This window comes from Carassius auratus, chromosome 20 (assembly GCF_003368295.1).
Source record: "Carassius auratus strain Wakin chromosome 20, ASM336829v1, whole genome shotgun sequence".
NCBI classification, from domain to species: Eukaryota; Metazoa; Chordata; class Actinopteri; order Cypriniformes; family Cyprinidae; genus Carassius; species Carassius auratus.
Genome location: NC_039262.1, coordinates 17,661,399 through 17,684,558, shown reverse-complemented (window position 1 = coordinate 17,684,558; position 23,160 = coordinate 17,661,399). Strand labels below are relative to the sequence as shown.

The 23,160-nt window shown below is 40.0% G+C and overlaps 1 protein-coding gene across 3 annotated transcripts in view; it reads right to left on the bottom strand.

Annotated features, from left to right (window-relative positions):
* LOC113121075 (phospholipid phosphatase 3-like) overlaps positions 1 to 22,922 on the bottom strand; it is a 49,370-nt gene extending 26,448 nt beyond the window's left edge. The window contains exons 1-4 of one of the 3 annotated variants that reach the window (XM_026291310.1): positions 22,417 to 22,922; positions 4,342 to 4,499; positions 2,162 to 2,442; positions 1,911 to 1,968 (exon numbers count right to left, since the gene is read on the bottom strand). In XM_026291310.1, coding sequence (XP_026147095.1) covers positions 1,911 to 1,968; positions 2,162 to 2,442; positions 4,342 to 4,499; positions 22,417 to 22,552 — 633 coding nt within the window. In that variant the 5' untranslated portion in view covers positions 22,553 to 22,922. Of the gene's footprint in view, positions 1 to 1,910; positions 1,969 to 2,161; positions 2,443 to 4,341; positions 4,500 to 4,880; positions 5,039 to 22,416 lie in introns of all 3 variants that reach the window. The other 2 variants (XM_026291311.1, XM_026291309.1) reach the window with 2 other exon arrangements.
* Positions 22,923 to 23,160: the final 238 nt, after the last annotated feature.

Below are 23,160 nucleotides of genomic sequence, written 5' to 3'. Positions count from 1 at the left end.
TATTTTTTTTAATAGTTTTAATATATTTTAATATATTTCAAAATTACAGTTTATTTTTTTGTGATGAAGTTTTTTTTTTTTACATTTATATTTATGCATTTAGTAGACGCTTTTAATCCAAAGTGACTTCAGTGCATTCAAGCTATATATTTTTTTTATGTGTTCCCTGGGAATTTTATTTTTATGAATATAGTACCTAATATATGTGTGTGTGTGTGTGTGTGTGTATATATATATATATATATATATATATATATATATATATATATATATATATATATAAATTATTTTAATTGAAAATGTACTTCAATATTGACCTAATGAAAAAGTGGGTTCTGTTTTGAGCTACTGTGCCAGAATGATTCATTCGCAAATTTGGAGTGAACAAAGGCGGTCTACTTTTGACCTAGGTTACGTTTGTGCAAATAAAAGGGGATCACAAGACTGGTGTGAGCTCTCATTATGACTTCAGCGTCTGACCCACGAAGCATGACAGCTAGACTGAGATAATTACAGGGAGTGAGACCGGGAACGGTAAGACCGTTTCGCTCGATCCCTCTACTCAGAGAGCACTTTTCTCCAGTTGTTTTCCCCATTTTTCAGATTTATTCAGGTCTGTAATTCTGTTTATCATGCTTTGTGCTTCGATATCTTTGAGCATTCTCTCTTGGCCTCTCGTTTTTAACTTTGAAGGCCAAGAACAGATGGTAAAATAATCTTAGATAGTCAACCTGTATCTTAACATAATAGTCCATTCACATGCTCACATTTTCTAATGGACTTTGACTACACTTTGGCTTCGGCTGTGAGAAATCTGGCCAGGGTTTCTGATAAAATCTGACCAATTTGCCCCTCAGAGACAAATCCAGGCTTTCAAATCAAGAAGCTAATTCAGACTGCAGTGACCGAAGTTATAAAGAAGGTTTCTGGAAGAACTCTTTTCAGAATCCTGTTTTCCTTAACGCTTGCTTTTCTCAATGAATACTAATGTGTAATGCTGGCTGACATCTCTCCTGCCTTGCGGCTAATCGCTATTGTTTAAAATACAGCAGGTCTATGTATAAAACCTGATTGTTTTAGTCACAAAACACTCAACAGAACCTGCCATGGGTCTGGTTCTTAACGTATACTGCTTCCTCTTGTATAGGAAGTGTTCAGGCCCGTGCTTCAGGCGTCAGGCCCAGCTGTCAAAGTCACACATTAATTTAATGGCTGTTTTGAGAGCATTAGAGCCAGACCTGCATGAGTTCGTGAACAGGTTTGTGGCCTCAAAAACACATAATTCTCCATCACCCTCCTAACTTTCTCAAATCTCTCAAAATGCTGAGAATGAACATCTGGCCACCTCTATTAGCAGAGCGGCTCCCCCTCTTGCCATTTGAAGGAGTGAAAGGTGGAGGGGCCCATGGAGATGCTGATGGTTTAGAAGCAGAGAGAAAGGATTTGAATAAAAGGAGGGAGGAGTGGAGGGCTGTGCATGTGAAAGGGAAAACGTTTGAAGCCTTTGAAAGAGGCTTTACATACAGTGAGGGACTCCAGGAGGCGGAGCGAAATCTGCGTGTGTATGTAAAGCTATATTGGGGATTCTGCATAATTAGTGTGGAAAAAGTGTGTGACCCATTCAAAAAGAGAATAGAAATAAAGCATAAGGAATGAGGGGGAAACGAAGGACAACAGAGAGAAGGGGAAGTTTATACAGCTGCACAAATAAAAACAAGTGGAGTGTGTCCATCCAGGAGATGAACAAGGAAAATAAGAGTGGCCCAGATTTCAGAGACCCACAGAGGACGATGAAAGGGTGATAGGGGGTCCCTGTTTCATACTAGACATAACAGTCATGAATGAACAGCTCTTAAGAAAAAGAAAAGAACTGTGAGCGTGTGAGAGCACTACACAGTGTATGTACTTACTGCCAGATACAGCATGGTGTACAACGAAAATGAAGCATGTCCAGAAAAGAACGATTTCCTGTAGGGAGAAAAAAAAAAAAAATTTAATCAACGATGTGTTTTATCATTAAATACATTATACCATGGATGAGGGTGAGTAATTAAGGACAGAATTTTCCTTTTAGGGTGAATATTTTTCTCTTTAATATTTTCAATGTAGAAAACGGTTATATTTTATTATTCCATGTACACATTCGTGTTGAATATCTCACCTGGCTTCTTCTACTTTGCTCTGATTTCCAGTACATGTGTATTCAGTAATATATCCCAGAGAGCAGTTGATGGCGGAGAAGTCGGGCTTACAAACGTCTAGGAAGTGCGGCCTCAAGCGTCCAACCGAGACCTTGGCGATGTCTGTGATTGATTGGCTGACGGCGCAGCCAAAGATGAACACACCCACTTGTCTGTAAAGGGCCGAGACATATGGATTTCCCACAAACGATTTGGAGCCTTGGTTCAGGTAATGGATCCTGTAGCATTCGCCGATCACAATCTAGAAAAACGATTCATTTGCAATGAAAAAAAAATTAATTAAAGAATTACTGAATGCTGAGACTAATATTAAACACAGACTCTGCTCCAAAACCGAGCGAAATTCTATGACAATGCCATGAAAAAGCCAATTCTAAATGCATTTTGTTGCATGATGTTGATTATGAATAAACATACTTTAACAACACTGAACTATATCAGATAAATTGTTCAGTGCTATTAAAAATCCCATCACGTAATATTTGTATTTTTCAATGCTGTTAGCTTAGCAACGTGCTAACAATAAACACTAAACCAATTTGTGTGATGCACAGCACTGGTGCCTACATACTAGGCACTAGAAAGAGGGGCAGCTCACTAGGTTTTGGAACAGAGCTCAAGAGTAAATAATAAAGTGATGGTGAATTTGTGAAGTCATACCACAAACATTAATATGTCATTATATAATATCACAATATTTCAGTGGTCAGGTCATAGGCATGCAGGGTGGAGTTAGACAAACATGCAAATGAAGTACTGGTTAGGAAAGCGCATTAATCAAATAGAAGCAAGAAGAAGTTAGCGAAAGAAATGAGAGAAAACGACTAACTTGAGTTATGACTCAGCATGGCCTGCCCATTGCTGGTGATATTTTAATGATATGGAACATATTATGTTTCTAAGGGTTATGGCTTTCATATGAGCAGTTAGAGCATGGGATTTTAATACGGAGGTCTGCCCCATTTGAAACCAGTAGGACGTAAATTTAAAAAAGGGGCACGGGTTATGAAGTACATAAACCATGCCTTAATGAGATATTTACTATCTCTCACTCTCCTTTTTCTTTTTTCTCTTCATATTATAGAGGAACGCTGTTGTAGTGGTAGTGAAGAGTGGGACTGCTTTCCCTGGGGCCTAACCAAACTAGGACTGGAGACACTGCTAATTAACTACAGCTGTGTGAGGGGTGCCAACACACACACACACACAACCATATATATGCACACACAGTCCTTATTTTAATCAGGAGAATTGCTGAGCATGGGAACATGTCTATTCCAGACAGCGAGGCACACATGTCTCCATATGGGATCTCCATGGAGTCATGGTTTGGTGTCGTGCCAGTTTACAGGGGCTTTTACTGCAAGACCACTTCCCTCATCTCCACCACTTACTCCACAAGGGATCGCCTGGCATGCTGAAGTTTTGTTTTCAGACATTGTTTTTGGAGTTCCACAAGAGCTTAAAGTAATCTAGTTTGATGTTTCATTCTTTCTTAATCTTCGTCGAACATGTGTCCTCCAGGTGATTGGGTTCATTTGTAAGAGGTTAACCTTTTGGCAGCTGTCACAAAAGCTGTGAATGTCTACTAATTCAACACCTCACCAGCTGCGGGGTGGTTTGATCTCTTATCCAGATTTATCTGCACTCAAATTGAATTTTGCGAGGGTCCCCCACAACCCCCTATTCTATTATTATTAGATTATTACATTACTGGTTTACACCATGTTATACATTAAATCAGCATTGATGTTTTTCAGAATAACTTATATATTTTGTTTTTACGTAAAAAACACAAAAAGAGCAATAATGTATATCACAAAACGCATGCAGACAAAAGAAGACAGAACAGAAAAGAGAGACTAAGACCGAGACAGAAAGAAGAAGAGAGAAAGCGATAGCCCTGACCATGATAAATCTGTTGATGTTGAGTTATTCCAATATTTTAAATAAAAAGATGGGATGGGGAGGATTGGTTAAAAGATTTAAAAAGGATTATCTACTATAAGTTACCATTTAGTTCTACAGTTAGCCTGTTTCACTAATATATACGGTCTAATAGGGTTGAGGGATGAAGATGGGATGTTTATATGAATTAGTGGTATATTTATATGAATATATATATAAGAGAGGAACTTACAGAGAGGATGCCAATTAGAATGCCAGCGGCAGAGAGCACTGCATCACTTATGGTATCCCCGTTTTTATGCGGGTACTTGATGGACTGGTCACTGCAGTAAAACCCGCGATGGTACGGCTTGATTGTGCTAGTTTCAATTATCAGGAAAGGCAGGCCAGCTACAGCGAAACACACACACACACACACACACAAAGAGATAGAGAGTGGGGAGAGAGTGAGAAAGAGAGAGATTTCAGGTCAGTAACGGAAAGACACACGCAGGTAGCGGCACAGAACAGCACAGCACAGCACAGCACACAGCAGCCGAGGATTATGGGAAATACCAGGCAGGGGAGTGGGGTCGGACATAGTAGCTAGGCTTCTGAGAGAAGTTAACGGCTACACATAGTTAATCTATGTCTGTGACTGGCACTATGCACTAGCAGTTTTTCCTAGGTTATAAACTATAAAAACTCTCTCAAAAGACTTCATTTCCCACGCCGTCCCCCCACTCGCCTGGCCCCATGTCCCTGTCTGAGGCCCCTCTTTGGGGCACTTACACTGGCAATGGGCAGGAGGAGGCCCACGGATGTGAGCACAGAAGAAGGCACAGTGCTGTTTTTAAAGGCATAGCGGATACTGTCGTCTGCGCAGTAGAACCCACGCTGGTACGGCTGTACGACTGTCGATTTATGCAACACCATCGAGGGCAGCATAACTAAGCAAAAAACACACACACAGACCCCGTGGGGCGTGTCATGATACACACTTACCTGAGTCGGCAGGGATCTTTCATATGACTTACATTCATAAAGCATGATATATAGTGAAAAACACTGCAAAATCTGTATTATTATTTTTTTTACCCATTTTTAACCCATTTTTTTAAACCCATTTTTTGCTTATGTTTTTTCATATTTAAAAGCATAAAAATGCCAGTGGAGCTGAAAAATGAACTTAACTGAAGATAAATTCATTAAATACAAGTACATATCATTATACACAATTGTAAACTGATCTCGTTTTAAGGACATTTTCTTTATTTTAGATTAAAAAAAAAAAAACCACACACACACATATTATATATATATATATATATATATATATATATATATATATATATATATATATATATATATATATATATATATATATATATATATATAATATTATATATATATAAAATATCAAATGCAGTGTAAAAAAGCATGAAACCAAGTGCTAAAAGCCTTTGTAATAGGAATCGAATGAGGGAGGAAAACTAGCAAGTTCTTCTAGCCTTTATCTAATCTTCTTGACAAAGCACTAGCTCAGAGTGTTGCTATTACAAGAGCTATGTACACAAAGAGTGCACATAATGTATTGTGTATCCAATGCAAATTGACTTAAAGTAATGGTTTGCGTGTTTGCTAATTAAGTAATTTGCGCAAAGCGGCATAATGGCAAGAGAAGCTTCCCTTTCCTTGGGTTCAGGGCTATTGTCAGTGCAAAGTAGCTTAGAGCTTAAGACAATGCAGCCTAATGTCATTAAGCAAAGCTTTTCGGCAAACAATACTGTATGGAGAGCATCAGAGGACTAATTCAATACAGATAAGAACTTCTAATGAACACTTAACCTGTCAAAGTCCTCACTTTAAGATCTACATGTATATAAATGTATATATTTATATTATATATAAATATATTGAATACATAAATGTGATAATTTTCTTAAATATATACATGCATGTGCTTATATTTATATATACATAATAAATATTCACAGTACAAACTCATTTATTATGTAAACAAAACCTTTTATTTTGGATGTGACTAATCGTGATTAATCATTTGAAAGCACTAGTTAGAGTAATTCATTTTACCATATGAATTAGAAACATTTATAATCACCATTTCATTCGACTCGTTCACAATTTCGATTTATTCGTAATGCATTCTGGGACTTCATTGTTTACAAAAACAACAACGACAACAAAACATATGATGTCGCCTAAGATATTGGCCAGAAAACAAGTTATCTTAGGAAGTGTTATTGTGCTGCCTGCATTAGGATTGAGTCTATAGCTTAGGTAGGAAGCTTACTAAATTTTGGAACAGAGAAGGTATGTGGACATTTTGGAGACAGATTATGTGAAGTTTTCAGGTTCATTTGTGGTTTTGCTCCAACATTTTCACAGCAGTTTGGTTCATGTCTTTCTGCTTCGGGAACTATGATGGAAGCACTTTTTGTGGTTAAAAGCAAAAACCCAAAGACTTATGTTGTGGAGCATTTCCTTTGGTATAGAAATGGATAACAAACTGCATGCACATTTTGGCATGCATGTATTTTTTTCAGTAAAGAAAGGGACAGATGCCAGGCTGGGAGCTCCGCCTAAAATGGTCGACTCATTAAAATGTCACGCGTCCTGCAAAACACACGTCAGCTGTCATCATCCAGCCAACGGCGGGAAAAATAAATACATCTTTTCAAATCAAAGCAAACTAAACATCAGACTCAAAGTTGTGGTGGGAGCTTTGAAAAGCTCCCCTTGAAGGATTGTTAAATGTGTGAATATCAAGAAAAACAAAGCTTAGCTTACGCCGACCACCCAAATGTCTGGAACGGTGTTTGGAGCGAAAGAGAGAAGGGGGCGTTTGGGTTTTTGTGGTTGGAGAGTGAGGAGTCTGCAGTCGTGGTGACTGATCCTTTCTAACACACAAATATATACATACAATAAACCAAACCTTTAAGATGTAAGATCATACCAGCACCGAGAACCAGAACGTTCTGAAAAACAACTATGCCTCAGGCCCCTTTGCTTCTTTTCGTCAGTGAAACTTACTTATTCCTAAATCTCCAAAAACGTCATGGTGACGTTCTTATGTGAAATAATATTCAAACAAGTTCAAGGGAACAACATGTTGTGGTTTTTAGACATTTGGTCGTGTACAGCATATGCTTTTTTATCTAGATGTGGTCAAACACCTCTGTCTTTCTTCTCTCTCTACTATTACAACAGTTGGGCATTACCAGAATTAAGGAAGTAGACACTTTCTACACCTGCAAAAATACAGGGCTTTGGGCCACAGGATTTTGTATAAAGTTTTCTCACGGGTGCTTGAATTGATTGGGGACACTTGAAACTGGACTTTGCTAATTCAACCTTAGACTACGAGACTGGGTGGAGGGAACACACGGACTTAAGGTACATATGCGGAAACACATGCAGACATGGACGCACATTCCTCCATGGCACTGCTTGTGATGTTTTCAGATCTGCTCTCACCACAAGGTCAAATACCCTTGGAGTGTCTGGAAAAAGCCAAATCCTAGCGATCATATTTCATCTTATGCGCAAGCATGTCCATGTACAGACAACACAGACCATATAGACTTATGTTAGGGTGTGTATATATCTGCACAAAAATAAAGTCAAGTTTGTTTGACGAGTGGGAAAAAGGGACTCCTATTGATCCTCAATCTTAAGTACAATCCATCTTTAGTGGATTAAATACTGATTTTATCTTTCATAGTAGGGGGATTAAATATGTTGTATAGGGCAAGCTTTTGTGGTCTCCATAGCATAAACTTAGCACAACTGAAAGAAGAGCACTGAGCAGCCACAAAACCTAAATAGTTCTGAAATGTGTGTTTGGGTATGAAGACCTCCACGTTACTTCCATGTGTTTGTGAAAAGCCTTCTGTCTGTGCCCAAAGCTGTTGGCTGTGAGCCTGTGTCATGCCAGGCCGCTGTTGTTCTGCTGCCCATGTCATCACCACAAGAGAGGATTGGTATGCTGAGACGCTCCTCAATCTTCTCTAGCAGCTCTTTTTCTCATTCTTTTACAATAAAGGACAATATTCATACTGAGAGACAACAATCTGAAGAGCAACTTTACCCAAAACTCTAGCAGTTAACATCGAGCCATGGTGCTTATGTGGGAGGAAAAGCTTTGAATATGGTCCAGAGGCTTTTGCGATCTGATGAAAAGGTAGAAAAACTATAGACTATTTTAGAGAAACAATATAACATACAACTGTTCTCATCTAGTTGACTAGTTCTGAAGTGCTTCAAACAAAACTCAAAGATTTTTAAAAGTTTAATGCCACTAACAAACTGAGACTGGGGCTAGATCAGTTGTAATTTGTTGTTTTATATCTACTATAACTCTCTCTACTAAACATTCCTGGTACAATAGTAACTATGTGGTTCAGTAACTATGAAAGAGGGAAGTGAGGAAACCACGAGCCTGAGGTCTGTGCTAAGTTAATTAAATAGAAATAAATTCAGGCTGATTCACAATGAACCCGTGGCCAGAGCTAAAGTCTGGTGACCTACAGACACAAAGAGGGAGCTGTCCAAGTTAAACAGCTCTTAACATATCCTCGTGTCAAGGGAGCCATGTGAAAAATATAAAAAGCTTAACTGATGTCAAACAGACCAGTGTCCTTGCATTTACTTAAATTTCAGATATAACCAAATTACAATTGTCAATGTGCAAATTATACAATGATGCAACCAGTGTTATTCACTGTGCAACAGCGCTCATGGCGACTCAAGGTCAATTTCCTTGAGGTCTTTCGCCAACCCCGCTTACCTCTATCCACCCAATGCTTTCCTGTTGTCTCTCTACTGTCCTACCTCAATAAAATGCAAAAAAGCCCATCAAAATAACTTAAAAAAAAATTAGGGGATACATTCCCATGCCCAAGTGGCTCTGGACCAGTGGGGTCACTGCGTATGAACTCTCAAATTGTAAAAATAATGGAGCCAAAATCTATCTGGACCTCAAGCACCAAGCATACAGCAGACACACTCACAAAACAATTATAAGTGGGTGGCAAAGTGGTGCATTGTGGGGGAAAATCGTTCTATTTGCGTAATCAGATGTGGGCCTGAAGCCTCTCTGCTTCAGAAGGACTAGACGCCAGTCAGAAGCTATGGGCAAAAACTGAGCTGGGACTTCACAGCCACAGTTGCCGATAGGCCAGAATGGAAATCAGTTGTAGAAATCAATGTTTATATAAGAAATGGGACGATTCTTATCGGACACTAATGACTATTGGTCGCTGGTTTAGGTTATGCAGACGAGAACCCTTGAGGAAAAACATATTTGTGTGTCTGCTGGGAGATTACATTGACAGATCTTATGTAAAGTTGTGTAAATGTGTAAGAGATTGTGGCACAACGCTTACAGCTTTGATTTACTTTCACTACTCATCTTGTCCAACTGGGTCACATCCACCAGAAAAAGCCACTTGAAGTAATGCAGTCTGAAAGAATCACAGCACTGCTGGGTCAAGCAGGTTGGCATGCTCAAATAATTTTCTAATAGTGCAAAACCTTAAAAGGCTACTAGACTTCTATTTATTATACATATTCAGAATTCTAAACCATCAGTAATTAAAACTTGAACCTTTCCTTCAAAGTTTCTGAAAGTGTCTTGCTCTAAAGGAAGTAATAGTATTGACTGTGTGGTGGGGTGAAAAATAAACTGCATTGTAAAGCAGAAGATCTGAATGACTATTAAAGGTCGATCTGTCATTGTTGGGACAAAGATGCACTGGTGAAAAGGAATGAAGAGGGAGAAAGGCTTTGTGAAGAGATGCATATTTAGGAAAGGCCTTCTCTTGATGGGCCGTCTGCTCCCAAACAATTACTGCACTGAGAGGACAAAATAATTGTGCATATGCATAAATACCATGAAACTTTTTACATTTAATTATGGAATATTTTACAAATATATATATATATATATATATATATATATGAAACAGTTCAGCAATTCAACTAAAATATTTACTAGCCAATGGTGATTCAATTGAAAAGGTGTCCGTAGAGGGCTGCTATTACATAATTTCCTACATTAAATAAATGATTAATTGAAGGAAGTGATTTCAGATAACATGTACGTGAAATATATCTGTAAATGCCTACTGCTAGTAATTCACTTCACTCATAGGTAGCACCTTGTGCCAGAACCAAGGTGTCAAGGTTTGGCTTATTAACATGACCATTTTTATTAGCCAACTCAACTGGCATTGAGATGAATGGGAATGTTAACAGATATCTTTCTCCAGGTCCTATACACCTCCTTGGCCAGAACTTTGTTCTCGTTCAACACTTCAGGTTCTTGGCTGGAGAACATGTTGGTCACACACCCATGAGCGTGTCATTCCTGCAACCTGAGTACCAGTTGGACACAATGAATCTAGAATGAACTCGATTCATAACAAACCTGATGTGAGGAAAGACCTTTCCAATACTTTTCAATCAATAATGGCAGCAATTAGGACTACATCTCGTGGAAACAGTGCACACATGACAGTAGGCAAGAACAGAATAATTTTAGATACAAGCATGTCCTCTGAGGCCACTAAGAGGTCATGTGAGGGTGTTTAGTTTTGAGCTCCATTGATGGCTTTATCTTCGGTGATCTGCAAAGGGCTTGTGGCCAGGGCCTTAACACAATGTGAAGGCCTGTGGAGGATGCAGAGTGAGAGGGAATGGTCATGGTAACCCCTGTGGGAATCTGTTGAGAATGACTGGCTCATTGCCAGCTCTCATGAGACTCTCACTGGCTGAAAGACTGTCGCCAAACACAAAAGAGTAAGCCACCCCTACTGGGAACAAGAAAAACGTAAAAGGAGGGCTTCATTAATTACTGGGAGAAAGGTAAGGAGGGAGGGAGACGGGACAAGAGGAAGAGATGGTGGATACTGTAATCCAATGCAACTCCATAACAGGAAGCATACTGTATATTTAGAACAGTGTGCAGACCAAGCTATATACTATACCTGGAGAAAGCCATCCCAGCAATCCTATTCATCTCAATTCCAATTGCTCAGCTGGCACAGGACCCACAAAAGTCCTTGATTGGAAATTTGCTCATGGGCACTCTGGATGCAATTTTATGACTCACCTGTGACATAAAATGATGTGTGACTAATCACTTTGTAGAGGCGGGAAATGATGTCATGACAATCTTGATTGGCTGATGTCACCACAAGAACATGCACAGGCCCAAACCCTACAGTTACACCCTGTCCCAAATGACACCCTAAAACTTTGCGGTGCCCATCCAAATCTATGTTTGCAAAAGTGTGCATCAAGGAGCAAAGCAAGAATGGGACAACCTACAGCCTTGTGGACTTAACAGGCATCCCAAGAAATGCAAGTCCGTAAAACTGAACAAGTGCACCATTTGGAACAGGGCCTTGGTATGTATATAGTGTATCCTTGCTAAACAGTCTCACCTTGACCCCTTGGTGAGGACATGCCATTTATAAAAGCACTGCACTTGCTCACTGGAATGAAAACCCCCTGTGTGGGATCCTTCAGAAGTCAGAGGTGCATTTTAAACTTGATTGACATTTCCGAAACTCACACACACATCCATTCTGGCTCACAGACAAAAAACCCTCCAAGACTAAACACTAAAACACACACAAAAGTACACACAGAGAGATTAACGTTCTCTGTCACCTTTGACCTATGCACCCTGACCTCTGGAATGTGTGGTCTCAGTAGCACCCTGCATGCTTCCACTCTTCTGCCCCCAATGCAGTACAGGAGCACTGACCCGCACACTAAAACCATACCCGTGACCCATCACTTACTGATATCCATGACAGAAAGAGACTATTTCTGACAAAGAGGATAACACAGTCCAATACAGATCAATGTGGGCAAACCCAGATCTACTAACCCCATTTCCATCTGACCTACCCGGTTAACTAATCAATACTAATTATATCTGTGTCTCTCAGCTCGACAACATGAAACTATCACCACACTCCATGCACCATGTTGTCTCCAAAAGCATAGTTGTACTGCAAAGTAACAAAATTGCAGAAGTAACAATATGGAATCTAATCTGAATATTTTTGATGTTCAACATTTAGTCATATGGGGTAGGATTTTAGACCAATAAAAGTGGTCCCAACCTTGGTCAGAGGTATTGTGCTTAACCAGACAAAACAAGAAACTGACGAATTATGTGCCACTTGTCACAGGAGTCTGGTTAAGATAACAGACTTGTGAATGTTTGTTTGGTTTATGACCGAAACTTGACTGTGTTTTTAAGTACTGTATGAGAGAGGGACCCCTGCTGTCACCGCTCTCTGCTCTCTCACACACACCAGGGTGGCTCCGTTAGCTTTGTCTATGCAAGCTGCAGTGGTCAGCAAAGCTGTGCACATTGCCAATCCTACCTTTCTCACTCTCTCAATACATTAGTTAGGCTCTGGGGCTGGGGCCCAGCTCAAAACATGTGCTTACGCACAGCAATTTTAACTCACGGAAATCAACGCCAGAGGCATGCCTTTTTACATGGGCATCTGAGTAGACAGCCTTGCAAGAGGCTTGATAACAAGAGTCATGTCCGAAATCAATCCCCATTACCTAGGGGTTTCCAAACTTGGTCCTGGAGGGCCAATGTCGGCAGAGTTTAGTTCCTACTTGCCTCAACACACCTGTCTGAAAGTTTCTAGTATTCCTAGTAAGACCGTGATTAGCTGGTTCAGGTGTTTTTAACTGGGAATGGAGTTAAAAACTCTGACAGACAGTTGCCCTTCAGGACTGAGTTTGGACACTCCTGCCATAACCTTACATTTTAAGAGATACCCTTTTGTTGTGGTGTACAGAATGGATATTGTTGAGTGCACTCACTCAATTCCATAATGAACCACAATAAGGAGTGTACAAACAATGTACACACAACAAACCAATGTTAGGGTAATGCCAAATAATTTCCTGTGTTTCCTGTAATAATTTCCTGTTGTCTGAATTTGGACGATTTTGGATACTTGTGCTTCTTTACTTTCAGGTGACTGCATATAAAAAATGATGGGGGATCTTCAACCTTGCATCCTCTGCACATGTTTTTACGAGAAATCTTGTGTTGTGCAAGAGGTTGTGGGTAGCACAGTTGAAAAAGAAAAGAAAAATCATTCAGGCCCATTTAGCTTAATAGCATCAACACACTGATGCAGTAATTCTTATCTTGCATACTATTCAGGATGAACTGCGACAACACAAAAGCCCTCCAATTCCCAAACATGTCAAAAGTGTTTACTAGAGGAGAATTATTAACAGAGCTTCGAGTCAAACTGTCTGTGTTTAACAAACATTCCCAAATGAGATGTTTATTAAAATTATAAATATATAAACATATCACCCATCAAGAGGAAAATCACAGTGGAGGGGGGTGTAATGGAAACATGTCAAAGCTGCTCTGTTATTTAACCGTTTTGATCTCTTCCCCACCCACAAACAGCACCTAGAGGAGACCAGCAAACAATATATTTTACTAACCAAAAGACACGAGGACGCATAAATATAATTTACAGTGGTTCCTTCTAAGAAGAATAAGTGTTTCCAGGTTTTTTTTTTTTTTTTAAATCATGCAACAAATAGTTCTAGCATGTCAAACTAAAAGTTTAGAGATCCCACTAAATCAAGCAGCAAAGTTCCTCAAAAGCGTCCTGTGCCAAGTGTGTCACATTCTTTGGTAAGTCTGTTAACTTTGCCTTTAGGTGAGGAAATGTACAACTGTTGGCCAGTTTCCCCAGGTCAAAGGTCAAACCCAGCCTTCTTCTTCTCACAGTAAAGTGTAATTAAACAAATGAACGCAAACTATCTCTCTGCTTCTTTTTTTGCATTTCTTTTCCAAGGCCAATAAAACGTAATAAACACTTGTAGCTCAGGAGAAATGGCTTCTTTGGACTGGAGTATCCATCAATCCTTTCATCCCCTCAGCCCACTTCACAGACCCTAGAGTCAGTGGTGTGTCGTGATTCTGGAGGTGTGTGCATTTATGGGTTAACCTAGGCCACCACAGCCTGCTGTGAGTATCTTTATTGGACGGAGCCCAAGAACTGCTCCCATCTCCCACCCTGCCCTGGAGCTCAAGAAAAAGACCTCCACAGACTTAACACTACAACCAAAGCATCTGAAAATAGCAATCTACGCTCTACCACTAGTGTTAGAGCTGCATTTAAGCTTTTGGTGTGGTGTGTGAGAGAATGAGATCATGGAAATATAACTGTCTAAATGTGTTTATAGTCAATGGTCGAATGTATATTGACATGTTTGTGTAAGCTACACTTCTTATTGTTGGTGTGTGCTTCTGCAACGAGACAGTAACAATAACATTGTAAGGTGTAAATGATCACAGCATTGTTCTCCGGCTCCTACACCACCCACCAGGAAACATCCTGGAGACACAAAACTCTTTTATAAAGTATTAATATACTAACGCAGTGATACATATGAATTAAACATGTGTACATACATCAAGTATGCATACAACTCGCAGAGAAAGGAAATTATGGGAAGAAGGGGAACAGGTCTTCAACCCTGCTCATGGGGACCCACTTTCCTGCAAAGTTTATTTCCATCCTGCTTCAGCATACCTGGCCTGTGACTTTTTAAGTGCTCCTGAAGACCTTGATTACCTGATTAAGGTGCGTTTGATTAGGGTTGGAGCTGACCTCCGCAGGAAAGAACGTCCTCAGGAGCATGGTTGAAGACTTATGGGAATAGGGTAATGTCGCAAGCCAGACTCAAGCTTACATTTCTCATATGAGCTCCACAGCTGAATGTCAGAACCACTACGCCACAGCTCCAGCCTCATTATCGGAATGACAAAATTCATTTATTTAAAAAACATTTAACCAAATTGCAATTTAAAATAAATAAATAAATACATATTAAAAATGTTATTAAATACAGAAATTGAGTTTTGTAGCTCAGAAACACATGCCTTACTAAACTAAATTGGAGAATCAATTACTAAAATAATTCACGTTATTTTAGCATTAATGTAAGAGTATTTAATAATATATTAAATGATTAGTAATTTGACATGCTTTTGTCATTTTTCTTTATTTTTATTTCTATTTCAGATTCACTAATGAACGACTAATTGTCAAGTTTTTTAAGTTTACGCATGTCATGCGATATTTTATTTTCAGCTCTATTTCAATTAATAGAAACCATTTTTAATAAGGTCAGTTAACAGTAACAACACTGCTCGACATAAATGCGCTGACATCTGCTTAAACGCTACAGATGCATTTTCATTTTATTTAATATGCTGAGTTGATTTATATCAGTCCCTCCTAGACCCTTCTCATCCTAGTTTTTTAGATATTACACACTTTATTTTTAATAAATTGATTAAGTCGTAATTCACAAGATCATTTCTACTCTTAAGGGGTGACAAACTGAAACTAAAAACTACATGAGCTATGTCATTTGTTTGCGCATTATCCATCATCACATTAGAATATTACCAACAGTGACACAGGTCTCATTAGCATGTGAATGCGCAGAGGGTGACTGCCCTTTAGGGGCCAGCTAAGCTTACACTCAGGAATGCGGAGCACCATGGACTTAATCCATATGACCCAGAAAAAGTGAAAGAGTGCTTGTCGTGTGAAGGCTGCAGAGGTCACCCTTGGCCTTTTGGTGCTAGATGGGACTTAAACAGATGCCCACATTGGTTTAAAACAAATCCCATTCCAGAAAACACATGTACACTCTCCAGAAAAATTCCAACACCCTGGAATTATAATCACGCTGAGTGAACTGAGGATCATTGTCCCACAGCTGATGCATCCCACAGACTCGTACACACACAATGCCTCATTTGCTGAAACAATAGCTGACAGGATACAATATAGAATAGCGAGAGGAAATAGACTACAATTACACTGAGGATAAATAAACAAATCGTTTGTGCGTTTACCTCTTGGATAGCCATACAAACCAGCAGGGCTCCTCATACTTGCTTCCACTCTCCTGAAGACGCTATTGTTTCGAGCCCAAACAGAGAGCTGTAAACCGACTAAGATATGCGTCCACAGATCACAGAGAACGGCGTCCCCACTAGGAGGAATTTAGTGACCGTAGCAAACCCGAAGAGTGTGTTATCACGAGTGCATGCTCCAAGAGACCCTCTGGATGTGATAAAGTTGTACTTAAACTCTACATAAACTCACACACAAAGTCTGAACAGGCAGCTGATGGCCACTCGTGCTCATGTCTGCCTGTCTAATTGCTACCTACAGCAGCCCACTACGTCGCATAAACTCTACAAGCATATAATTAAACCACATGGCAGCGACCTCAGACACCAGCCTCTCTTTGACGTACACACACATACACAAACATCCTCGCAGGTTCATGTACAAATAGTCAAACACGTTGTATTGCACATGTGCACTTAGACATACCCAAATACAGAGCGTGGGCACTATGTTTTGACAGCGTCATTACCTGCGGTGAAGGCGAGGCAGTCTGTGACTCCATCTGAGGCCCAGATGACTCTACTGTACTCCAAGTGCACTCATATGGAAACCATTCCTGCATCACACTGTAACCCTCCAGCTTTAATGCTGACTCTTACAAAACACTGCTCCCTCCGGAGCCCAGAGACTCCGAACACCGCTTTCCAAAGATCTGTGGCAGCTTCCAATTCAGAGGAATGACTTCTGAAATCCTGTTTTATGATTCAGGGAACCCAGCTTGATTTTTGTTAAACCTAACAGTTATGATTATTACTTTTTATATATAATATATATATATATATATATATATATATATATATATATATATATATATATATATATATATATATATATTTAAATTATTTTATGAATAGAAAGTAAAAAAAAACAGAATTTATTTCAAATATAAATATTTGTAACATTATAAATGTCTTTATTGTGATTTTGTATTCATTTAATGCATATTTATGCATAAATGCATTCTTTAATGCATAAAGAAATCTTATTGAACGGTGTATATTAAAGATAACTAATTAATAACTAAAGATAGATAATATTATAGTAAAAATTATGGTAACACTTTAGAGTAGGTAACACTTATTAACTATTAACTACGACATTTCTCTCAAATTCTTAATTTGCTGCATATTAATAGTTAGTATGGTAGTTGTAAGGTTTAGGTATTGGGTAAGAGTAGGGATGTAGAATAAGGTCAAGTAGAATAAGGCATTAATATGTCCTTGATTAGCACTTATACATGGCTAATATTCTAGAAATATGCATGCTAATAAGCAACTAATAGGTGTTACCATCCGAAATGCACACACACACACACACACTGTGAGCACACACCCGGAGCAGTGGGCAGCCATTTATGCTGCGGCGCCCGGGGAGCAGTTGGGGGTTCGATGCCTTGCTCAAGGGCACCTAAGTCGTGGTATTGAAGGTGAAGAGAGAACTGTACATGCACTCCCCCCACCCACAATTCCGTCCGGCCCGAGACTAGAACCCACAACCCTTCGATTGGGAGTCCAACCCTCTAACCATTAGGCCACAGCTTCCCCATATATATATATATATATATTGCGATATGGAATCTAATCTAATTTTTTCTATCAAAACAAAAATGGGGTGAGCACACTTACATTCTCATTTTAAATGATTTAAATATCGACACCATCGTGTCAATTGAATAAGCGCGAGTGTTGTTTGAAGACGGTGAGCGTGCGGCCGGGGCTCGCTCTCTCTTGCGCTCATTTTCTCTCTCTCTCTCTCTCGCTCTCTCGCTCTCTCTCTCTCTTGCTCTCTCTCACGCGCTCTTTCTCTCGCTCTCTCTCACGTGCACTCTCTCTCTCTTGCTCTCGCGCTCATTCTCTCGCTCTCTCTCGCGCTCATTCTCTCTCTCTCTCTCTCTCTCGCTCTCTCTCACGCGCTCTCTCTCTCTCGGGCGTGCTCACTCTCTCTCTGCCCTGTTAAACTGACAGGACTCAAAATCACATGATAAGCAAATGATAAACTGTCACTCTATGATGGTTAAGCAGTGCAATTAATCTGCAAATCACATACATCAAGTGCCGGAGAGCAGCTGTCCCGTACAGTTAATGAATAACGGATCAACTACGACAGCCTACATCGCACATCCTGCGATGTGACTATGGACGTGGATTCGTACATTGCGATATCGATGCTTAAACGACACATCGTGAAGCCCTAGTATATAATACATAAGTATTAGAAGAAATGAATGTACAGTTCCTAGTGTACTAAAAAGAATTGCTGAAAAGCAGTGCAAACTTTTTGCAAAACACATGTAATCTATATAAACAGGATGTGGAAATGTTGCACCAGCGAAAGTTAATGGTGCATTACTGCAGGAGGACTCCTTCATCCGTCCATCTGACTGACAGCTACGACCAGTCAAATTTTTCCCTGAACACCATGTGGCAGCTTTAGATGGTCTCCTTGCAATTACATCCTGTAAATGAGAGAAAGAGGGGGAGTCTGGGGCTCAGGGAAATGGGGGGGATTACATTTCACAGCACAGCTGGCCACACCTAGGGCAAAGAGTCAGAGCTAGGGAGGGAAAACAGGAGAGCGGCCTAGCGAGACTACCTTTTCCTCTTCCCTCCCTTTCCTGCGTTTGCCCCTGCATACACACCGACCCAAAATTATACCAGATGTCACTTCAAGAGTGGAAACCGCCCTCAGCCTGCGATGAAGAATTTCAGAAATTCTGGAAAATATTTTTAGAGGTGGACCAGACCTTCTCAGCTTCAGAGGTGGAGGTTAATGTAGTCAGACCTAAATGAGAGAGAATCCCAAAGGGTTCTCTGGCACTCCATAACTCCAGCATCGCCCTCCTGGAATGCCATGGATGAAGGAGATGTTAAAAGCAGCTAAAACCGACTAGAAATCATGAGACCAAGACCTTTTCCTTAGCTTTGATCTCCTCGCAAGGATAAAAGACTTCGGCCCTCAGTCGTTCATGCAGTGTTGATGGGGGTGATATCTTGCATTATTTAAGTTGACTTCTGATTTCCATTCCAACAAGAAAACACTTTCAGATGCTTCACACGAGAGGTTCCAGGAAGCAGCTTGGCTAAAACCTTTCAGACCTTCAAACCTTGCAAACTGGATTTAATGTCAGTGGTAAGTCAGGTATGCTTCACATCTGTGGAGTATGAACAAACAGTGCAGAACAAGCATTTCCACATTAAGAGAAAGTTACCTTCAGTCACAACCATTAATACATGCAAACCACTGACATCTGGAACTGCAAACTCAGTGTGGATGAGAGAAAGAGTCTGGGTGGGTGGCTGTTTGTTTCAGTATGTAAACTATTTCAGCTATCAGTGGCATAGGGAGGAATGTGTGCGACCCACCACCCCAGACACCCTCGGGGGGAGTGGCAATCAGAGACACGCCTCCTTTATGTAACTATAACTACTGTATGCTAATGAGCTGAACTGCTACCTCTCTGCTTCATCTCCGCAGGAGGTAATGCTAAACATACTACAATCCGTCTGGCTGCTTTCTCAGTCTTCATTAACATTCATAATGCATCAGACACACTACAGATACAATGCCCACAGTGATAAACTACTAATGAGCAGGAACAAAAGCACCGCCCGTCTCAGCGTGGATGCACTGCATGTGTAAACGCCAATGGCTGAAGAGGATCTCACTTATAATAAAACAGTCAAGCTAGAGCAGAAGAGGTTATCAGCTCCATATCTGATGCGGGAGACGGTGAGAGTGCGAGAGAGAAATCCAAGTAGAGGGAAAGATGGTGATAAGGCACTAATCTACAGATCTCCACAACAGATGGAACTTCAAGTGACTGATCATTGCATGGGCCGCAGCTTCAGTGCCAACAAAGCCTATTCATTCAGAGACATTCTTCAGCCATCCTTTTCAAATCCCCTCCAAATGAGGACTAACCACCCCTCCCCAAGCCCACTATCCTAAACACGACAAAGAACATGTTTGTTTATGCCTTGCTTTTGAAGCACATAACTTGAGTTATACACAAAAAAAAAAAACCTTACAAGAAACATTTTACCTACTCTTTTAAAAATAAAAGGTTGTAAAAGATGGTTTTTATACTTAGGGTTTCCCAAAGAACCTTTCAGGGAACCATTTTCAATAATCTGAAGAACCTTTTCCATCACTGTGCAATAGAAAGGTGCCATGAATGTTAAAGTTTCTTCATGGAACCATCAATGGCAATACAAAAGAGGTTCTATTTCATGGTTCCATTTTTCCTACCAATTTTGGTTCTGGGAAGAGTTCTTCAAAGAACCATTTTTCAATAATCTGAATATCCTCATAAAGAAACAGTGTGCCACAGAAAGGCTCCATGGATGTACACAGAACTACTGATGCCAGTAAAGTAGCTTTATTTTTAAGAGTGCAGTGAATGTGTTACATATGAACATTGTGTGTCTATATAAACCACATATGACAACATGTCTTATTTTGGTTGCATTTGAAAGATTCCATAAAACACACACAGAGAGAGCTGGGGGTTCATTTACAGGGAGTTATTAGTCACCAAACTCGTCCTAACTTCTAATTTAGAACCATTGTTCAAAGCAATGCTATCACAACACTATTGGATCAGCGATATTCCTCCGCTCCCACCTCCACCTGCTGTAACATGTCACCTCTTTTGAAAGCGCGCCAACCGTTTTGGAACCTGTCGGTTCACATGTGTTCTAAAACCACAGACTTGAACTGCTTATAACTGCTTCTCTAAAGCGACATGTTTAAGCCATTCTACTCCGCATTCCTGAGAACAAAAGCAGCACGACTCATTCTGCCCGTAAAAGTGAGGACAAAGTTGATATGATGCCGTGGCTGGAGTTAAATGAGGCATATGCCAGCTGGCGGGGGGCTGGAGGGTCTCCTCTAAAAGAATGTGTGAAGATGAGGGCTGAAGTTTGTTAATCCTTTCATTCTGAAGGAGGAGGGTTTCAGACTGACAGGCTTTGAGGAAAGATGAGAACCTGACGCTGTGATGGTTTCCAGGCATCTGGACCAAACGATACAAAGCAGATTCACCTAGCGACTAAAACCCTATACAACGTATTCCTGCTACAATCCTTCTGGAGTTATCATGTCTAGCTTAAGGGCACGATTGTGTTGGTCCATTGTCGGTCTGAATCTACAACCTTTAGGTTAACAAGTGCACTTCTCTAACCACTAGGCAACGCTTTCATCAATGACACGCTGAGCTGGTGAAAGCTGTGAATGACAGCGCATCAAGAAAACTTTGCATTCCTTTAAAAAAATAAAAAATAAGCTCACCTGAGAGCAATTTACAGACACCACTGTGCATCCTTTAGGTTACGCACAATTGACTGTACTGAACTTCAAATCTAAATAAACTTTCTCATAACAAACTCCACAGGTCAGACAAAACAATTACGTATGGTTGTGATGGTCTGCCTACAAAACTATAAAAAGCTGTGGACAAAGACATGTTTACAGAACTTGTTTTGACTACAGATGATTCTGTGACATGTAAGTGATCGGTTAACCATAATAAGCGTGTTCACATGCCACTTCAAAAGATGTCAATAGGGTGCAAAGGGACCACGAAAACTGCCTCCTTCATTTGATGAGTGAGAAAGCTTTCATTTCAAATGATGTTTCTAACATCTCTGATAGAGATAAAACAGTTGGTTTACATTAACAACTGTGCCATCCTATTGCCAGCGATAAGAGCGCTTAACGGTTATTCTCCTGTTCACCAAGATAATGCCAGTTATGACTTTTTTGCATTGCTATCTCAATAAACCATAGTTTACTTGCTTCAGCTTTTATTGCTTTTGATGGATTAACAGTTAAAAACGGGTTAATTTTAAACGTGAACATTTACTCCACTGATTCATTATGTTGTACAAAACCAGGTGCACTACTTTTGCTTCTGCATTGTTTACTTTTTTCTTTGCAACTTGACATTTTCCTCTTCCCAGCATTCTGCATTGTTGTGCAAAAACAGACTAATACATAACAATATATTACAATTACAATAACAGTAATTCATCGCTAATGTTTTTATTGGTACGTAAACTGATATATTTTTAAAGTCATACATAACATAAAAAACTATATAAACAATACTATAACATTTAAGCAACTTTGGCATTAGAGACTGTAAACTTTTATTTGTAAACATATGATGCATTTATTTTAGAAATAATGCATATATATATATATGTATGTATGTATGTGTGTATGTATGTACATGCATTATTTCTAAAATAATATATGCATTATTTCTATATTGTTTGTTTTCATGTGTGCTGGACACTCACCCAGAAGAAGGCAGAAGATGTCTAGTGCTATTAAGAGTTTCCTCTTGCTGTTGTTGACGCCGTTGTTATTTAACGTGGATGTTCCTCCGTTTCTTGTTTCGGGTGCCATCGTCTTCTCATACATATAGTTTTGCATTTGAGAGAGTTCTTCCTGATGTATCTCTCCTAAAATCCGAGATTGACTGCAGCGGATCGTTTCAGTTGTCTTGTCAGCAAGGACGTGTCGTTTAAAGTTTGATAGAGTTAAAGTCCTGACTAAAGTGGGAAGACGTCCTGAAAAGTTAATGAAAACAATAAGTTGTCCGTGCAATCAAGCCCATTCAGCTTCGTCCAGTGAAGCGGCGGTGGTCTGAATGAAGAGTCGTGTTGGGTCGGTTAGTGAGCTGTGAGATAGTTCTACGCTACTTGAAGGTTTGAGCGGCGTTTTAAAACTTGGAGATCAGCTCCTGTTTATGAATCCTCCTCTGGTCTCCACCTCCTTCACTTCAGTAAGTAAGTACTCGGCTCAGCCCCCTTGTGCTGTCCCGAGCCGCGCTGAATGAAGCCCCCTCAGCCCTCCAGACACGCGCGCTCACACACAGCGAGCTGCACCGCCCCCAGCGGCCGCTGCTGGAAACACATCGTCAACAGACACTTCTCTCGTTCACCTGCGTGGAAGAAATGTACAGAGGCTTAAATGGACCAGAAAGGTTGTGGTTTTGATTTTTTTTTTTTTTTTGGTCAATTTTCCGATTGTCCATTTCA